The sequence below is a fragment of the Mytilus californianus genome, unplaced genomic scaffold (genome assembly GCF_021869535.1).
Source record: "Mytilus californianus isolate M0D057914Y unplaced genomic scaffold, xbMytCali1.0.p SCAF_7, whole genome shotgun sequence".
Classification (NCBI taxonomy): domain Eukaryota; kingdom Metazoa; phylum Mollusca; class Bivalvia; order Mytilida; family Mytilidae; genus Mytilus; species Mytilus californianus.
In genome coordinates, this window is record NW_026262723.1 from 94,686,315 (window position 1) to 94,702,550 (window position 16,236).

At 31.7% G+C, this 16,236-nt stretch overlaps 1 protein-coding gene across 1 annotated transcript in view; it reads right to left on the reverse strand.

Moving 5' to 3' along the window:
- LOC127708652 (exportin-6-like) overlaps positions 1 to 16,236 on the reverse strand; it is a 46,231-nt gene that overhangs the window by 11,920 nt on the left and 18,075 nt on the right. The window contains exons 8-16 of the mRNA XM_052213712.1: positions 15,852 to 15,978; positions 14,961 to 15,064; positions 12,159 to 12,267; positions 7,115 to 7,207; positions 6,475 to 6,704; positions 5,108 to 5,200; positions 4,348 to 4,498; positions 2,701 to 2,847; positions 1,993 to 2,182 (exon numbers count right to left, since the gene is read on the reverse strand). Of these exons, the coding sequence (XP_052069672.1) occupies positions 1,993 to 2,182; positions 2,701 to 2,847; positions 4,348 to 4,498; positions 5,108 to 5,200; positions 6,475 to 6,704; positions 7,115 to 7,207; positions 12,159 to 12,267; positions 14,961 to 15,064; positions 15,852 to 15,978 (1,244 nt within the window). The remainder of the gene's footprint in view (positions 1 to 1,992; positions 2,183 to 2,700; positions 2,848 to 4,347; positions 4,499 to 5,107; positions 5,201 to 6,474; positions 6,705 to 7,114; positions 7,208 to 12,158; positions 12,268 to 14,960; positions 15,065 to 15,851; positions 15,979 to 16,236) is intronic.

Consider the following 16,236-nt stretch of genomic DNA (forward strand, 5'->3'; position numbering starts at 1 on the left):
TTAAACAATTAAAGAAAAACAATATGCTCGAACAAAAATACCATCCATTTGCAATAACTTTAAACACAGGTAAATGAAAATAATTTTGTTGTTAGGTATACCTGTACAGTACCAATAGAGAAAGGAAATATTTTTACAAAATAAATAATTTTGATGTTCATAGTACGAAGTGAAAATTTATAGTTATACCAAACACTTATAAAAGCTGGTATATAGACCAGATATAACCCTGAATAACATTAAATAACAAAACAGCAATACAATTAGTATCAACAGGTCAAATAAACAAGAAAGTACGATTTGAGAGTACTCGCAGTTACTGACAGCTAGTTAGTTAAAAGCCAAAACAATTAATAATAAGTCTTGAAACGATTGACGAGTGGATAACGATTAAATGGTTTACGCTATGAATGATATAAATTGAAGGTACTCAAATAACCATGTAGTGAGTAAAAGGAGATATGGGACAGTGTATATGTCTATGAGACAGCAACCACATTGAAACGACACAAATAACTTTACAACATCTTGAGGTCATCATACTGTCTTCACCAAAACACAGGTGACTATATACTATTAATATGTCTGGTGCAAAATTTTTCGACTCCAGAGTCTTTAGTAAGTTGTGTATGATTTAAACCGATACTATCTTAATCTACGGTCAACTCAAAGTTATAAAAATAACAAAACACGTGAAAATATGATCACCTCGCAGAATCTGCCAATCAATTTCCAAGCCGTTGTACGTACACTCTCTAATATCTGTGTCTGTACCTTACTGTGACACAAGATTTAACGTCATATCAGAAGGGAAAAAGGACCGTGTTTGATGATTAGAAGACGCATGTACAGAATTTTCAATGCAAAAAAAAACAAACGAAACGATTAAGGTTTATTAAAATAATTAAAATAATGTTTGTGATAATCATTTTCTCACTCGGTCACGAACAAACGAATAGATGATCTTCACAAAATGACGAAGGGATTGAACAGCAACATTTCCTGATAATTTAGGAAATAACCCGGGATGCACGCTACATGTAAAGTGCGACATGGCACTTTCTATTCAGTTGTGTTTTCGCCGATATTTCTTGGAAGGACTAGAATTAATGACTCTTTTAAATATCTAAATTCTACTAATGCCAAACTATAAATTTAAAATAGCGAGAAAAGAGGAAAAAACCAACATACAAAATTTAAATTGTGTCAGTCTGCATGTTGATTGATATATATAAATTTGTATATTATATTTATTGGTCAATGATTGAAACTCTGTGTAATTAAAGTTGAAGACATGGGACTCTGGGAAAAAGTAAGGGGGTCAACACACAATGATGTTTCAATTGTATATGTTAGTACTACATACTGCCGGTTATATGAGGGTTTGAACATTCATTTCTAATTCTTTTTGCCCATAATTTTATTTTCCTTTTATATTTTGACACCATTCTAAATTTCTATTCTTTCAACTTTACATTTATTGCAAGTCTATTAACCTCATCCAGACCCTCATTTACTAGAAATTTCAATATTTTCACACAAAATTAATAATTTGAATGTTTTACCTGAATGGGCAAGTGATTCGATCGGAGAAGTCTCGTGAGTTGGATCATCATCAGGATCTATTCTACTGATTTTGCTTGGAGTAGGGTTAAATAATTCAATTGTGTGGATTTCTTTGACTCGGACATATTTAGATTACTGAAAACCACCGCAAAGGGGATTTCCAATAAGGGGAGGGAAATGTTTCAATATGTCTTGAATTCGCAAAGGATACTGTCTATGAATTAATACCGACAACAAGCCGTCTGATAGTATTATACAAGTCAGTTTATAATAAGCGTTTAGTAGCGAGTCTGCTGCTTAAGGTCGAAGTTGTTTAAATAAGTTGTTATAAGATTATAAAAGTTTTTTTTTTTTTTTTCCACCGCCTCGGTTGCCTCAATGTAAGCTACGCCATTGAGCATTTGATGAAATCAAGAAGACACTTACTTGTAGAATCTTCCCTCAGATGTTTGGGATTACCCAGTTCAGACTTTAACAGCAGGACATTCCTGGCTATCTGTTGTACATAAATTTGGTGATGTGAAGCTCTCTCTGTCCAGTTTTGACCAGCATCCGACTCATTTGGCCAAGGTAGAATTAATGCATTTGACATTGATCTGTATACCAGAAGTTGTACCTATTGATGCAAAATCAACATGGTTCATTTAATTGATGTTATTTGGTTGTGCACAAGTTCATCATCATCAAATTATTTACTTTATGTCATCCTTTGTTTTTTAATCTTAGTACATCAATATTGGTAAATATTTTTTATTCAAGTTCAGCATCTTGAATCTCCTTTTATCAATAGGTGGTTATTCAGTATTGTGCATTAGACTTTATCTTCTACAAAAGATTTGTTGGTCAGATAAATCATTGCAATTTCTATTGACTATATGTCCAACAGTCTTTTGGTGAATTTTAGGAAATCATTAAAATTATTCGACAGCATCCATTGAAATGAAAGAAAAAGATGTGTTAGATCCTAAATTGTTGTTTAGCATTCAGTGCCAGGAAAAATATGTTTACAGATGGCAGATTGACAAAAACTTACTATTCTCTAAAATAAAGATGTGGTTTTCAATATGTTTCACTTAATGCAAGATTACTAAAACAATTATTATATATATATTATTACAGTTTCTTCATACTGACCTCTGTTGTTAGACTGTCCAGTGTACCTTGTGTTACAGAGGATAATAAATTCTGTATACAGGGAAGCTGGAGCAGAAAGGCGGGTTTTACTGTAGTTGTTATTGATAAAACAAGATGTGCTGCAGAATGAACTATTCTTTCTGGTACCTAAAATATGTCAACAAAAACACATTTAAGAATTTCTAATTAACAAATAAAAATGTTGTAATAAAACAAAACTTACAACATCTAGTGCATTGTGCATTTTGGTAATATCAAAATGATTTGTTAGTATTAAAAGACAAAATAACTCCAACTTAAAAAAAAAATTCGTAAGGGTTCCTCGGTGTCTAGCTTACTTTTGCTGTTAATCGCAGGCTCAACAAAAATGAGGAAAAAAATTAATAAAAATGTTCCTCTCTATACTATCTTTTGATTGTAAGTAGCTTCTGTCCAAGTTTGGTAAAAAATCCAGGATAGTTTATGAAGCTAATAAATGTCTTAAAAACTTAAACTGCAGACTGTATGTTATGTTAACTGGAAGTCCATTTATAAGTAAAATACGGAAAAAATGGAACAAATTTTAACAAAATTTCCTTCTAGATACTAGCTTTTAATCATAAACAAGCTTCTGTCCAAGTTTGGTACAAATCCAGGATAGTTTAAGAAAGTTATTAAAATTTTAAAAACTTTAACCACAGAGTGAATGTAATGTTAACTGGCAGAAAAACTAAGTCCATTTATAAGTAAAATACAGAAAAAAAGGATTTTTTTTTAACAAAATCTACTTCTGGATACTATCTTATGATCATAAACAAGCTTCTTTCCAAGTTTGGTAGAAATCCAGGATAGTTTAAGAAAGTTATTCAAATTTCAAAAACTTTAACCACAGACTGAATATTTGTGGATGCCGCCGACGAGGATGGAATGTAGGATCGCTTTGTCTCGCTTTTTCGACAAAAGTTGAAGGCTCGACAAAAAATTAAGAGAAAATTGATGGTCATAGTGGAAACATGTTGATTAATAGAAATGAACTACAAAAAATTAAATTGATCAGTAGTTGTGGAAAATCATAATAAATTACCATGGATTCTGAAAAATAGGCCCAAAAATAAAACAACAAAATTTGTTCTTGCATGAAATGTAGGTCAGTGTTACAAAAATGTTTTTAGAATAACATAATACTAAACTTGAGGTCTGCAGAGGTAAAATATTATTGACGTAGGTTTATTGGAAATGGACCAAATCACAAACTAGACAGACAAATGTAAATCTATATGCCCCAGTTACATTTTTTATACAGCATAAAACACAGTATGGTCACCAATTCATTTTCCATACTAATTCCAAAATTTGACATCACAGCTGAAATTTAACTATTTTTCATCTGACTTTGCTTGCTAATCCTTTAAATATCTTGAAATCAAATGCACAACAGATTTCTAACTACAGTCAAACCAATACATAGAAGGGCTTCCATGGGTAGTAGGAAATGTGCCCTTTACACAAAGGTTCATATTACAAGTTACGTTAATGTAAGCAATATTTTGACAGGGTCCTTTATAGGTATTTTTCTGCTATATAGGTGACTTGTAAGGCATTTTAGACTGTCAATAATTCCCCCTGACCTTAAAATATGTCCAGGAAACTTAACCCTTCTGTTTTTACCTGACTAGAAAATAATGGTGTAACAGCTTCTAACAATGTGGTCATCATAGATATAAATTTCTGCTTCATCTGTGGTTCTTTATTTACTTCATTGTAATACTGTGATAACCAATGACAAAATGCTTTAACTGATGCTATGGCTTGTGCTTGTCTGAAAAAGATAAGTGACAAAATGCTTTAACTGATGCTATGACTTGTGATTGTCTGAAAAAGATAAGTGACGAAATGCTTTAACTGATGTTATGGCTTGTGCTTGTCTGAAAAAGATAAGTGACAAAATGCTTTAACTGATGCTATGGTTTGTGCTTGTCTGAAAAAGATAAGTGACAAAATGCTTTAACTGATGCTATGGCTTGTGCTTGTCTGAAAAAGATAAGTGACAAAATGCTTTAACTGATGCTATGGCTTGTGCTTGTCTGAAAAAGATATGCAATATAATATAGATTTTTTTTTATCTAAGAGTAAAATAACACATTCAAAAAGGCAAATCCTCTGAAGGTTTCAATGAAATCTATCCACTGGTCTATAAGGAAATGCAGGTAACAATACTTTTTCCTTTTAGATATAATAATGAAATAACAAGATCCATGTTTTGCACTATAAAAAAAAAACACACTTGTCAAGAAAATTGAAAAAGTCTAAAAAATACCATTAGTAATCAGGAGTGATTATTGATACCATTTGACTGGTTTAGGAAGATTGGAGACTTACAGATGAAAATAGACCAAAAATGCATCACTGCATAAAAATAGATACTTACACTGACTGAAAATCTGCATCCAAAACATTCTGTACTGTAGATCTGACTTCATATAATTTAGTTTTCGTACCATATTCTACACAGCTTACAAGCCTTAAATAAAAACTGAATTTATCAATCAAATGAAAATATAATCTATTTTGTGCCATTTTTATTTTCATTTTTCCGACAACCACAAGACATATCCTGTTTTTCTTCATAAGTTTATGAAACATAAGCAAACAGTTAAGTAGTATGATCAGATTCCATACTATTCGTACATCATTCGTTTCTATCCAATGCTCTATATTAGTACAAATAACAGTATTTCTATTAGAAAATTGTGTCAAGTGTATAATCACACCAATTATTACTTTAATCTGATATCATTTTTATGCTTAAATACGGAGTGTCAACAAATTCTCAAGTATCTTTAAAGTATCAGAAAATGCTACTAAATTAAATGACAGTCGCTACAGTATATTCTTTGTAAAGTTATAGTTAAAGTATACATCTAAAGGAGTAGGTCCGGTAAGGGCCGATTTTGGCCTCAAATTTCAGGTTCATATGACGAAGGATTTTGGACACTTTTTGAACACTAAAGTGTCTATTTCAGTTGATTCTATTAGTTCATGTGAAAGATTTTAACTGATTTAGTCATTAAAAACGCTCCGATTCAAGCTTAAATATGAAAAATATATCAGATATGCCAAAAATGTCACTTTTCAGATGGTTTTTGTCAAAAATGAAAGTGGCCGCATCCGTGTTCATCCTCAAACTTTATATATGTTATGTATTATCATCAAATACAACTTACATTTCAATATTAAGAATGAACACAAATGCGGCCACTTTCATTTTAGACGGAAACCGTCTAAAATTTAACTAAAATGCTAAAATTGTGAAGATTTCAGTACTTTAGCCTGACTAAAGGATGCTAGTATCCGATATATGTACATTGTATTGTCAAAAACAGCCCATATTTATGTAGCAGAAGCATTCTTCTTACCAATAAATAACTTAAAGTTTAGATTTTTACAATTTTGTAAAACTGCTATATTTTGGGGCCAAAAAGGGGTCTTACTGGACCTACTCCTTTACATGTCTTTGATGAAAATAATTTTAAAACTAAGGTTCTTTCAACTACGGAAAGTTTCATTAACGAACAATAAAAAAATAATGGACAAAGTCAAATTGAATTAATTTGTGTTAACTTAACTGGTATTAAAATAAGTATAAAGATTTCATTACAACTATCAAATAAAATAAAATATTGTTACAATATCACATACCTTCCTTATTTAAAATGAGACACAAACTTTTTTATTGAAACAGTCAATAAGTTTGAACAATACAAAAGATACAAAATAGCGACATAACAGTATTACTTTTCTAACAGCATGGTACCATCAGATAGTCTTTGTGGGAAGTTTTCACCAATAAAATGTTCTGCCATTCTCCCTAATGCTTGCAGTAATGATGAAAGATCTTTTAAGGAACAATGTAAGCGTCTACATTCATTTTCAGCTGAGATTATGAGATGTCTTTTATTACCACTAGCAGCAATATATTGTTCTAAACTGTGGTAAACATGCATGTTCTCACTGAATGGCTGGTACTGTCAAAGTATAACAATCACTTATCATGGCACAGTTAAATGCAACATAAAATCATTACATTGGTTCTTTTAAAATTAATTAGGAATCCTTAACTAGGCATTATATTTGTAAAGTTTTGTGCAAAATTGTTTCTGTTTTTCACATAACCATAAAAATGTTTTTATAAATTGTAAATGTTATTAGAGGAAAACATATCTTTTAAATTCCAATTTACACTTTAAAATAATATTGTGTGTCTCCCAAATCATTCAAATTTTTCCTTGAAAAATTTTAACAAGCTCATGACATGTCCTATTATATAATATATGCAATATTATTATTGGGGTTTGTACAAGATGATCATGCCATTTATGGTTGAAACCAATTTGAAAATACATAAAATATTATGTTTTTTTTTTCAAGTACATACCAAAAGCTGGAAAGTTTCTGCAGTTAACATTTCAGCCACTTTAGCAACAACTTCTAAACTTTGTCTAATGAACTGTTGCCATTCAGTTTCACTCTACAATAATAAGTTATCAGTTGAAAGTATGAAAACATTTGGTATGAATGTACATAGAAAACAGATACATAAAAGTAGGAAAAACATTTCTTTTTATATTGGAGTTGTTCATCTTGAAAACAATTCTTCGATAACATGTGAAGACACCAAGCAATTCTAAGAAAGCTAATACATATACCTTCAACAAGAGCAGGTTTTTCTATTTGTTGCTAATATTTGTCTAGAAATTATAAATATGAAACAAGACAGTATACAAAAGAGGACGTGGTATGAATGCCAATGCGACCACTATCCACCAAAGACCAAAGCACAAGGATTCGAAACAACTACAGATCACTGAACAGACTTTAAAAAAATGTGCAAAACCCATTCCTGTATGGTAAACTATAAAAGATAATAATAACAAATTAAGAAAAGCATTTAAAGGAATAACAGTAAGAACAGCAATAGACAAACTGAGATATACAGTCAACGCTGTATTAAGCAGTCACTCTTAGGAAGTATTGAAAGTGACTGCTCAAGAAAAGTGACCTTTTAAATGAGGTTTCAAAAAAAATCCTGATTCCAATATCGCCTGTGGCCGGGAATGGGGCAAATTGTTCTAGTGTTTTCAATTGGTAGAGTTATGGTTCTTTCGTCAGTGAAATAAACTAGAGGCTCCCAAGAGCCTGTGTCGCTCACCTGTATTTACTAATGCTTTGGAAATCATGTAAAATAAGGTTAAAATCATAATTAATAATATTAGATATTATATATTATAATGATATCTAAGATAATAACAAAAAAACTGCAAAATTTCTGTAAAATTACTAACTCAGGGGCAGCAACCCAACAACGGGTTGTCTGATTCGTCTGAAAATTTCAGGGCAGATCAATCTAAATCTGATGAACATTTTTGCCACATGTCAGATTTGCTCTAAATGCTTTAGTTTCAGAGATATAAACCAAAAACTGCATTTTACCCCTATGTTCTATTTTTAACCATGTCGGCCATGATGGTTGGAAGGCGAGTCATCAGACAAATTTTTTAAACTAGATACCCTAATAATGATTATGGCCAAGTATGGTTAAATTTGTCTCAGTAGTTTCAGAGAAGAAGATTTTTGTAAAAGATTACAAAAATTTACGAAAAATTGTTAAAAATTGACTATAAAGGGCAATAACTCCTAAAGGGGTCGACTGACAATTTTGGTCATGACAACTTATTTGTAGATCTTACTTTGCTGAACATTATTGCTGTTTACAGTTTATCTCTATCTATAATAACATTCAAGATAATAACCAATTATGGGCGCAGCTTGATATGACCGCAGAGGTCGAACCCTGAACAGTTGGGGCAAGTATGGACACAACATTCAAGCTTGATACAAATCTGAATTTGGATTGTGATTAAATATTTGACACAGCATAGGTTTCTGACACAGAATGAATGTGGTCTAAGAACTTAAAAAATTTTAATTTATCTATTATGGTCCAATATCCAAAATCTAAATACATGGTTAGATTCAGCATATCAAAGAATCCAAAGAACTCAATTTTTGATGAAATCAAACAAAGTTTAATTTTGGACCCTTTTGACCTCAATGTGGACCAATTTGATAACGGGGCCCAAAAATCAAAATACATGGTTAGATTCAGCATATCAAAGAACCCCATATATTCAATTATTGTTGAAATCAAACAAAGTTTAATTTTGGACCCCAACTTGGACCAACTTGAAAACTGGGCCCATAATCAAAAATCTAAACACATGTTTAGATTCAGCATACCAAAGAACCCCAAGAATTCAATTTTTGTTAAAATCAAACTAAGTTTAATTTTGGACCCTTTGGACCTTAATATAGACCAATTTAAAAACAGGACCCAAAATTAAAAATCTAAATACACAGTTAGATTAAGCATATCAAAGAACCCCAAAAATTCTATTTTTGATGAAATCAAACAAAGTTTAATTTTGGACCCTTTTGACCTCAATATGAACCAATTTGATAGCGGGGCCCACAAATAAAAAATCTAAATACATGGTTAGATTCAGCATATCAAAGAACCCCATATATTCAATTTTTGTTGAAATCAAACAAAGTTTAATTTTGGACCCAAATTTGGACCAACTTGAAAACTGGGCCCAAAATCAAAAATCTAACTACATGTTTAGATTCAGCATACCAAAGAACCCCATATATTCAATTTTTGTTAAAATCAAACTAAGTTTTATTTTGGACCCTTTGGACCTTAATGTAGACCAAATTGAAAACTGGACCCAAAATTAAAAATCTAAATACACGGTCAGATTCGGCATTACAAATAAATAAATATGGTCAAAGATTTTACAAATCTAATGCGCCATACTGTGCAATTAAAGATTACTTCTTGAAATTTTTCAATATTTGAAATTTGAAAAAAAATAATATTTGAAGAATAATTCTTTTTAATTTCTGATATCTGAAATGAGAAAAAATTGACCCCCCACAATTTCTTTTTACCCCCCCCCCCCCTCTTTTTCCCCCAAAAAATTCTTTCCCTCAAGATATGGTCATAATCTCAATTCAAATTTCCAATGGAGTTTGCAACCATAATTACCCAATTAAGTTTACCATAGTGCTAACTTAATCTATTTTATAATGGAATTTAAAATATGGATTTTTTTGTAAAAAAACAAAGATGCAACATTTGCAGATATTTTTACTGGTCTTCCTTTATAAATATGCATTTTTTTAAGCATAATTTAAAAGCAGTGTATGGGAAGTAATCAAAACGTATTTTGATTACCTCCCTTACACTGTTTTAAATTGTCTTAATTGTTCATTAACCATTACTTTATACATAATTTAAAAGCAGTATAAGGGAGGTAATTCAAATGATGTATTTGATTAATCTCCCTTACACTGCTTTAAATTATGTTTTGTACTAAAGTATTTGTCCATTAACCAGGACAACCTTGTTTTCCCCCTTTTTTGCCCCTAATTCCTAAACGATTTGAGCCATAACACCCCAAAGCAAATCCTAACCATCCCTTTGTGGTATGGAAACTTGTGGTATAATTTCAGAGAGATCCATACACCATTCCACAAGTTATTGTCTGGAAACTAGAAAATGCTTATTTTTGACCCCTTTTTGGCCCCTAATTCCTTAAATGTTGGTACCATAACCCCCAAAATCAATCCCAACCTTCCTTTTGTGGTATTTAACCTTATGGTAAAATTTCACAGAGATCCATTCACTTAAACTAAAGTTAGAGTGCGAAAACCAATGTTCCTTCAGACGACGACGACGCCAACGTCATACCAATATACGGACCTCAAAATTTGCGGTCATATAAAAACTGCAAAATTTCCTAAAAATAACCAATTCAGGGGCAGCAACCCAACATCGGGTTGTCAGATTTGTCTGAAAATTTCAGGGCAGATAGATCTTGACCTGAAAATCAGTTTTAACCTATGTCAGATCTACTCTAAATGCTTTGGTTTCAGAGATATAAGCCAAAGTCTACATTTTACCCCTATGTTCTATTTTTAGCCATGGCAGCCATCTTGGTTGGTTGGCTGGGTCATCCGACACATTTTTTTAAACTAGATACCCTAATGATGATTGTGACGACGACGACAGATGACGAACAACGGATGCCAAGTGACGAGAAAAGCTCACTTGGCCCTTTGGGCCAGGTGAGCTAAAAATGGTGAATTCAGGCACTGTAAATTCCAAGAAAACATTAAAAATATATTAATATTCGTGGAGAAATAAGTAGGTAATACAGTTTTCAATGGGAATGGAAAGGAGTGGAACACAGGGAATTCACAAATTCACCTCATATTGGGTAATCTCAGTTGCAAAAGGATTCAAATTTTCATTCTGACTTCCATACTAAATACTTTCATCATGATTATTTTTATCATTCAATACATTGAAATGACAGTGGTTAAAATTTGAAATGAAGATTTCCATAAAAAATTAGGTGACTGCTGACCGCGTTAGACAGGTGACCACTGATTTGAGTTAAATTATAAAGAGAAAGCGTTTGGGAGGATCTGAAAGTGACCGTAGGAGGCAGGTGACCGCTGAAACGAGGTGACCATTAAGGCAGGTTTGACTGTATGTGCAAATTGACATGAAGTGAAACTTGTTACATTGCCAAAGCATCAAATCTTTGTTCTAGAAATAACAAAAATGCAAATGTTGCCATGCTAAGCAAACCCTCACTTGTAATTCAAATTTTTTCGGACAACAGATCCAAAAAGCTCTCACACTAAACAACTCATCACTGTCAAGCTGCTGACCAAACATGAGATAAATCTGTTTAGTAGTAATGGGAGAAATGTGTGACAATTTTTTTCAATATAAATCAGCCTTTTAAAACTTCAAAGTATTGGCAAACAGGAAGTAGGTGTATGACAGATCCAAAAAGTACACACAACTTACAACTCATCTTTGTCAAACTGCTGACCAAATAGGAAATCATTTTGTTCAGTAGTTTCTGTGGCTAATTTAATAGAAATATTGATTTGACAAACAGATGAACAGATGGTTGGAAAGGGGGGATGCAATAAAGCCCAGGCTCCTAGAGTGGTGTTTAAAAAATTAATAAAAATAATATAATAACAATTTAAATTAAAGAAAAATTCACCGTCTCAGAATCTAATGCATTCTGGTTAATATTTTCAAAAGCGTACAACAAAATGTTGTGATTGGTTAAAAAGGTAGTAAACAATGGACATTCAACCATTAACGTAACGTTATTTTCATTTTGGTGTACGAACAATGAGATTACCCATAGTCCTTTCAATTCGAAAGAGGTGAATTACCTTTGGCTATCTTAAAAACATAATATATGACAATATTAAAGAAGAGAACATTGCCATAAGTTGGTGAACAATTTTTTAAACTTGCATCTTCATCCACTATCTCTTATAGAAAAGAACATTGCCATAAGTCGGTGAACATATGTTAAACTTACATCATCATCCAGTATATCATCATCTAGCTCCTCCAACTGTGACTGGTTATATTTAAACTGTAACTTATGTAAAATATGGGATACTAGAGTCAGTAAAGCTTCTTGATATCTACAATCAAATTAGACTATGGTATATTGTAAGCGTACTTTCATTCCGCCGTGTATTTATTCCGGGTAACTGTTTTTCACTAGAGAATATTGGATGTAAATAGTGTGAAAGCATCGAACTTGATATTGTTGTTTTGTTTATATTAGACCGGTTTATTGTTTACATAAATAAATGGGTTAAAATTAAAATGATTTTCAAGGAACCAGTTTAAATAATCTGAGTCAATCTAGTAAATAATATTGATGATAATGAGGAGGATGTTTTTATAACTCAAAATACTTTATCAATGACCAGGACATTGAACTTGATATAAACCAAATTTAAAGAGCAGATTTGTTCTTACATAAAGTTTCAAATATAGAAGCACCCTTTGATATTGACATAGAAGATATGATTTTATATCCAAGTCGACCGAAAAGCAAATACACAGAAAAACTTCGGCATTCCAATAAATATAAATATTACAATTAGTGACAATTTAAAAGCATATGATTTTATAGATTTGCATAGACAAGAGTGCACACGCTGAAATGTCTCGCCTTCTTTACTAATCATTGATATTATGTTGATAGTCCTAAATGTAAAGCTTTATTACAACTGTCACATAAACTTAACATTAACCAAGAAAACTAAACATTGACCAATGAACAATGAAAATGAGGTCAAGGTCAGATGAACCATGTCAGGCAGGCATGTACAGCTAACAATTCTTCCATACAACAAATATAGTTGACCTATTGCTTATAGTTTAAGAAAGACAGACCAAAACACAAAAACTTAACACTGAGCAATGAACCGTGAAAATGAGGTCAAGGTCAAATAAAACCTGCGCGACTGACATATAGTACAATATTTCAATACACCAAATATAGTTGACCTATTGCATATAGCATGTATAGTATTAGAAAAAAAGACCAAAACTCAAAAACTTAACTTTGACCATTGAACCATGAAAATGAGGTCAAGGTCAGATGACACCTGCCAGCTAGACATGTACACCTTACAATCATTCCATACACCAAATATAGTAGACCTATTGCATACAGTATAAGAAAAACAGACCAAAACACAAAAACTTAACTATAACCACTGAACCATGAAAATGAGGTCAAGGTCGGATGACACCTGCCAGTTGGACATGTACACCTTACAGTCCTTCCATACACCAAATATACTAGACCTATTGCTTATAGTATCTCATATATGGACTTGACCACCAAAACTTTTTTTTTTTTTTTTTTTTTACTTAACCTTGTTTACTGATCCATGAAATGAGGTCGAGGTCAAGTGAAAACTGTCTGACGGGCATGAGGACCTTGCAAGGTACGCACATACCAAATATAGTTATCCTATTACTTATAATAAGAGAGAATTTAAAATTACAAAAAATCTTAACTTTTTTTTCAAGTAGTCACTGAACCATGAAAATGAGGTCAAGGGCATTGGACATGTGACTGACGGAAACTTTGTAACATGAGGCATCCATATACAAAGTATGAAGCATCCAGGTCTTCCACCTTCTAAAATATAAAGCTTTTAAGAAGTTAGCTAGCGCCGCCGCCGCCTCCGGATCACTATCCCTATGTCGAGCTTTCTGCGACAAAAGTCGCAGGATCGACAAAAAATTATTTAAATCTTATTCTTTAATAAGCTTTATTGTGTTTTTGTGTGTTCAAAATGAGTACTAATCACTTCATCAATGTATGGATTTCAAGCACTAGTGTAATTAATCCCGGTATAAAATAACTAGTGCAATCATTCCGGTACAAAATCACTAGTGTAATCATTCCTTGTTTAAAACACTAGTGTGAACATTCCTTGGATGAAAACTCTCCACTTTTTACATAAATCAACTATGCAAGTTTTAAATACACTAAAAAATATAAAGCTACATTTTATACATGTTTCCCCTTCAAAAAACCCTTTTTAGAACCTTATAATGACTGGTGGATGTTTTACACTGGACCCGGATAGAAAAACCTAGTGAATTTTTGTTGGTAGATAAAAATCACTGGGGATTTTCTTCCTCCGGATAAAGTACACTGGCGGAATCAAACCACTGTTACATAACCATACCTATTTCGTAAATTACTGATTACAATGATAAGATCTGATATCAACAACAGCAATTTGGTAAATTACATTTAAATGTGATGCTCTAAATTCTTGATAATGTTTTCCATAATGATGCATAAATGGATATGTTGGGTATATGCCAAAGAGACAGTCCCCAATTATACAAATAATTTACAAAAAAATCTAGAGGTCAACATAGTTTTCAAAAATCAACAGGTGTTTTTGTCAAGCTCTAAATTACCCAGTCAAAAAGTTTACAGAGAAGGTCTGCCATCAACATCAAATAACAAAAAACATTAAGATTACTATTCATGCATTTCCAGGAAAACTTTCTACACAGAATATAGAAAAAAAGTGTGTTAAAATGCTTTTGTTTTGAATTATGATGAATAAAAAATTACAAATAAGGAGATGTTGTGTATACATCAATTAGACATCAACTAAACAACACCATGCAATATAAGAAACATTTAGCTGTCATCACCGATGTTTTCAATAATAGACATATGTCCTTGTGAAGCTCTAAATTGCCAGATTTTCCCTCCACATATTAAATTTTTCATATGAACTTCTACAATGCTTATTTTCAAAAGATAAACAACAGAAAAATAGTATACCTTGTTATAATTGATTTCCATTCAGCAGTTCTTTCCTTTGTGTGGATAAAATCAAGGAATGTATTCCAAGTATCTAAACAATTATAATATCCATCAAAAGTTGGCTGAAAATAGTTTGTATAATCATTGAATTTTATTGATAGGAATTTTGTTTATCAGCACCTCCATAAAAGTACACCTTAAAGGTAGTAAAGCAATTTTGTTTATCAGCACCTCCACAAAAGTACACCTTAAAGGTAGTATAGCAATTTTGTTTATCAGCACCTCCACAAAAGTACACCTTAAAGGTAGTATAGCAATTTTGTTTATCAGCACCTCCACAAAAGTACACCTTAAAGGTAGTATATCAATTTTGTTTATCAGCACCTCCACAAAAGTACACCTTAAAGGTAGTATGGAAATTTTAAGATTCATAGCAGTTACATATATAATATGTTATGGTTAAATGTTTCTCCAAAATTACCTATGAGTTAAAACAAATTATGTGAAGTCAAACCTCAATAAGTCAAAGTCTATGGGACCAAATGCAACTATTTGACTTATCTGAGGTTGTGAGTTGCACCATGTTTTCCTGTTTCAATATGGTTAACATTGAAGACATATTTATAATTAATTTCATAAAAAGATATGAGTGAATAACTTTCATCATTTAATCATAATTCCAATGCTCCTTTCATGTTTCATGGATTTTCTGAGGTTGGATCATTTATTTCATTCTGTATTTATCTTGGGTAAAATGCTTTCAACTAACATAAATTTCCTGCATCATCAATCATAAAAACTTATCTAGAATTAATTATGGAAACTCATTTTGGTGCATTCTTTATATAGGACAAATCCAACAGGATCATGTACACATCAAAACTGCATGCAAAATAAAATACAACTTACTTGTCTAAAAGTGTATTTAAGGAACAAAGCTAAAAATTCCATCACAGAAAATTTGGGATTACTTTCAAAACGTCTTAGATGTATACTAACAAACAACTTTAAAAAATCTGTAAATTTCTCTAAATATCTGAAAATTAAAAGAAGTTACAAATTATTGTCTTGTTTCCAAGAAACAGGAGTCAGTTTCACAAAAAAAACTTAGGACTAAGATTGATCTTAAGTATACTGATATGTCCATAACTTACGATCTATCTTAGTTGTAGGTTTTTTGGGAAACCAACTCCAGAAGGTAAAAAAAACATAACAGGCCCTTCCTAAAATAAAGGCAAAGTCTTTCTTTATAAACTTTTGTTTGTTCTATTTAGGTCCTTATAGATAGAGCCAA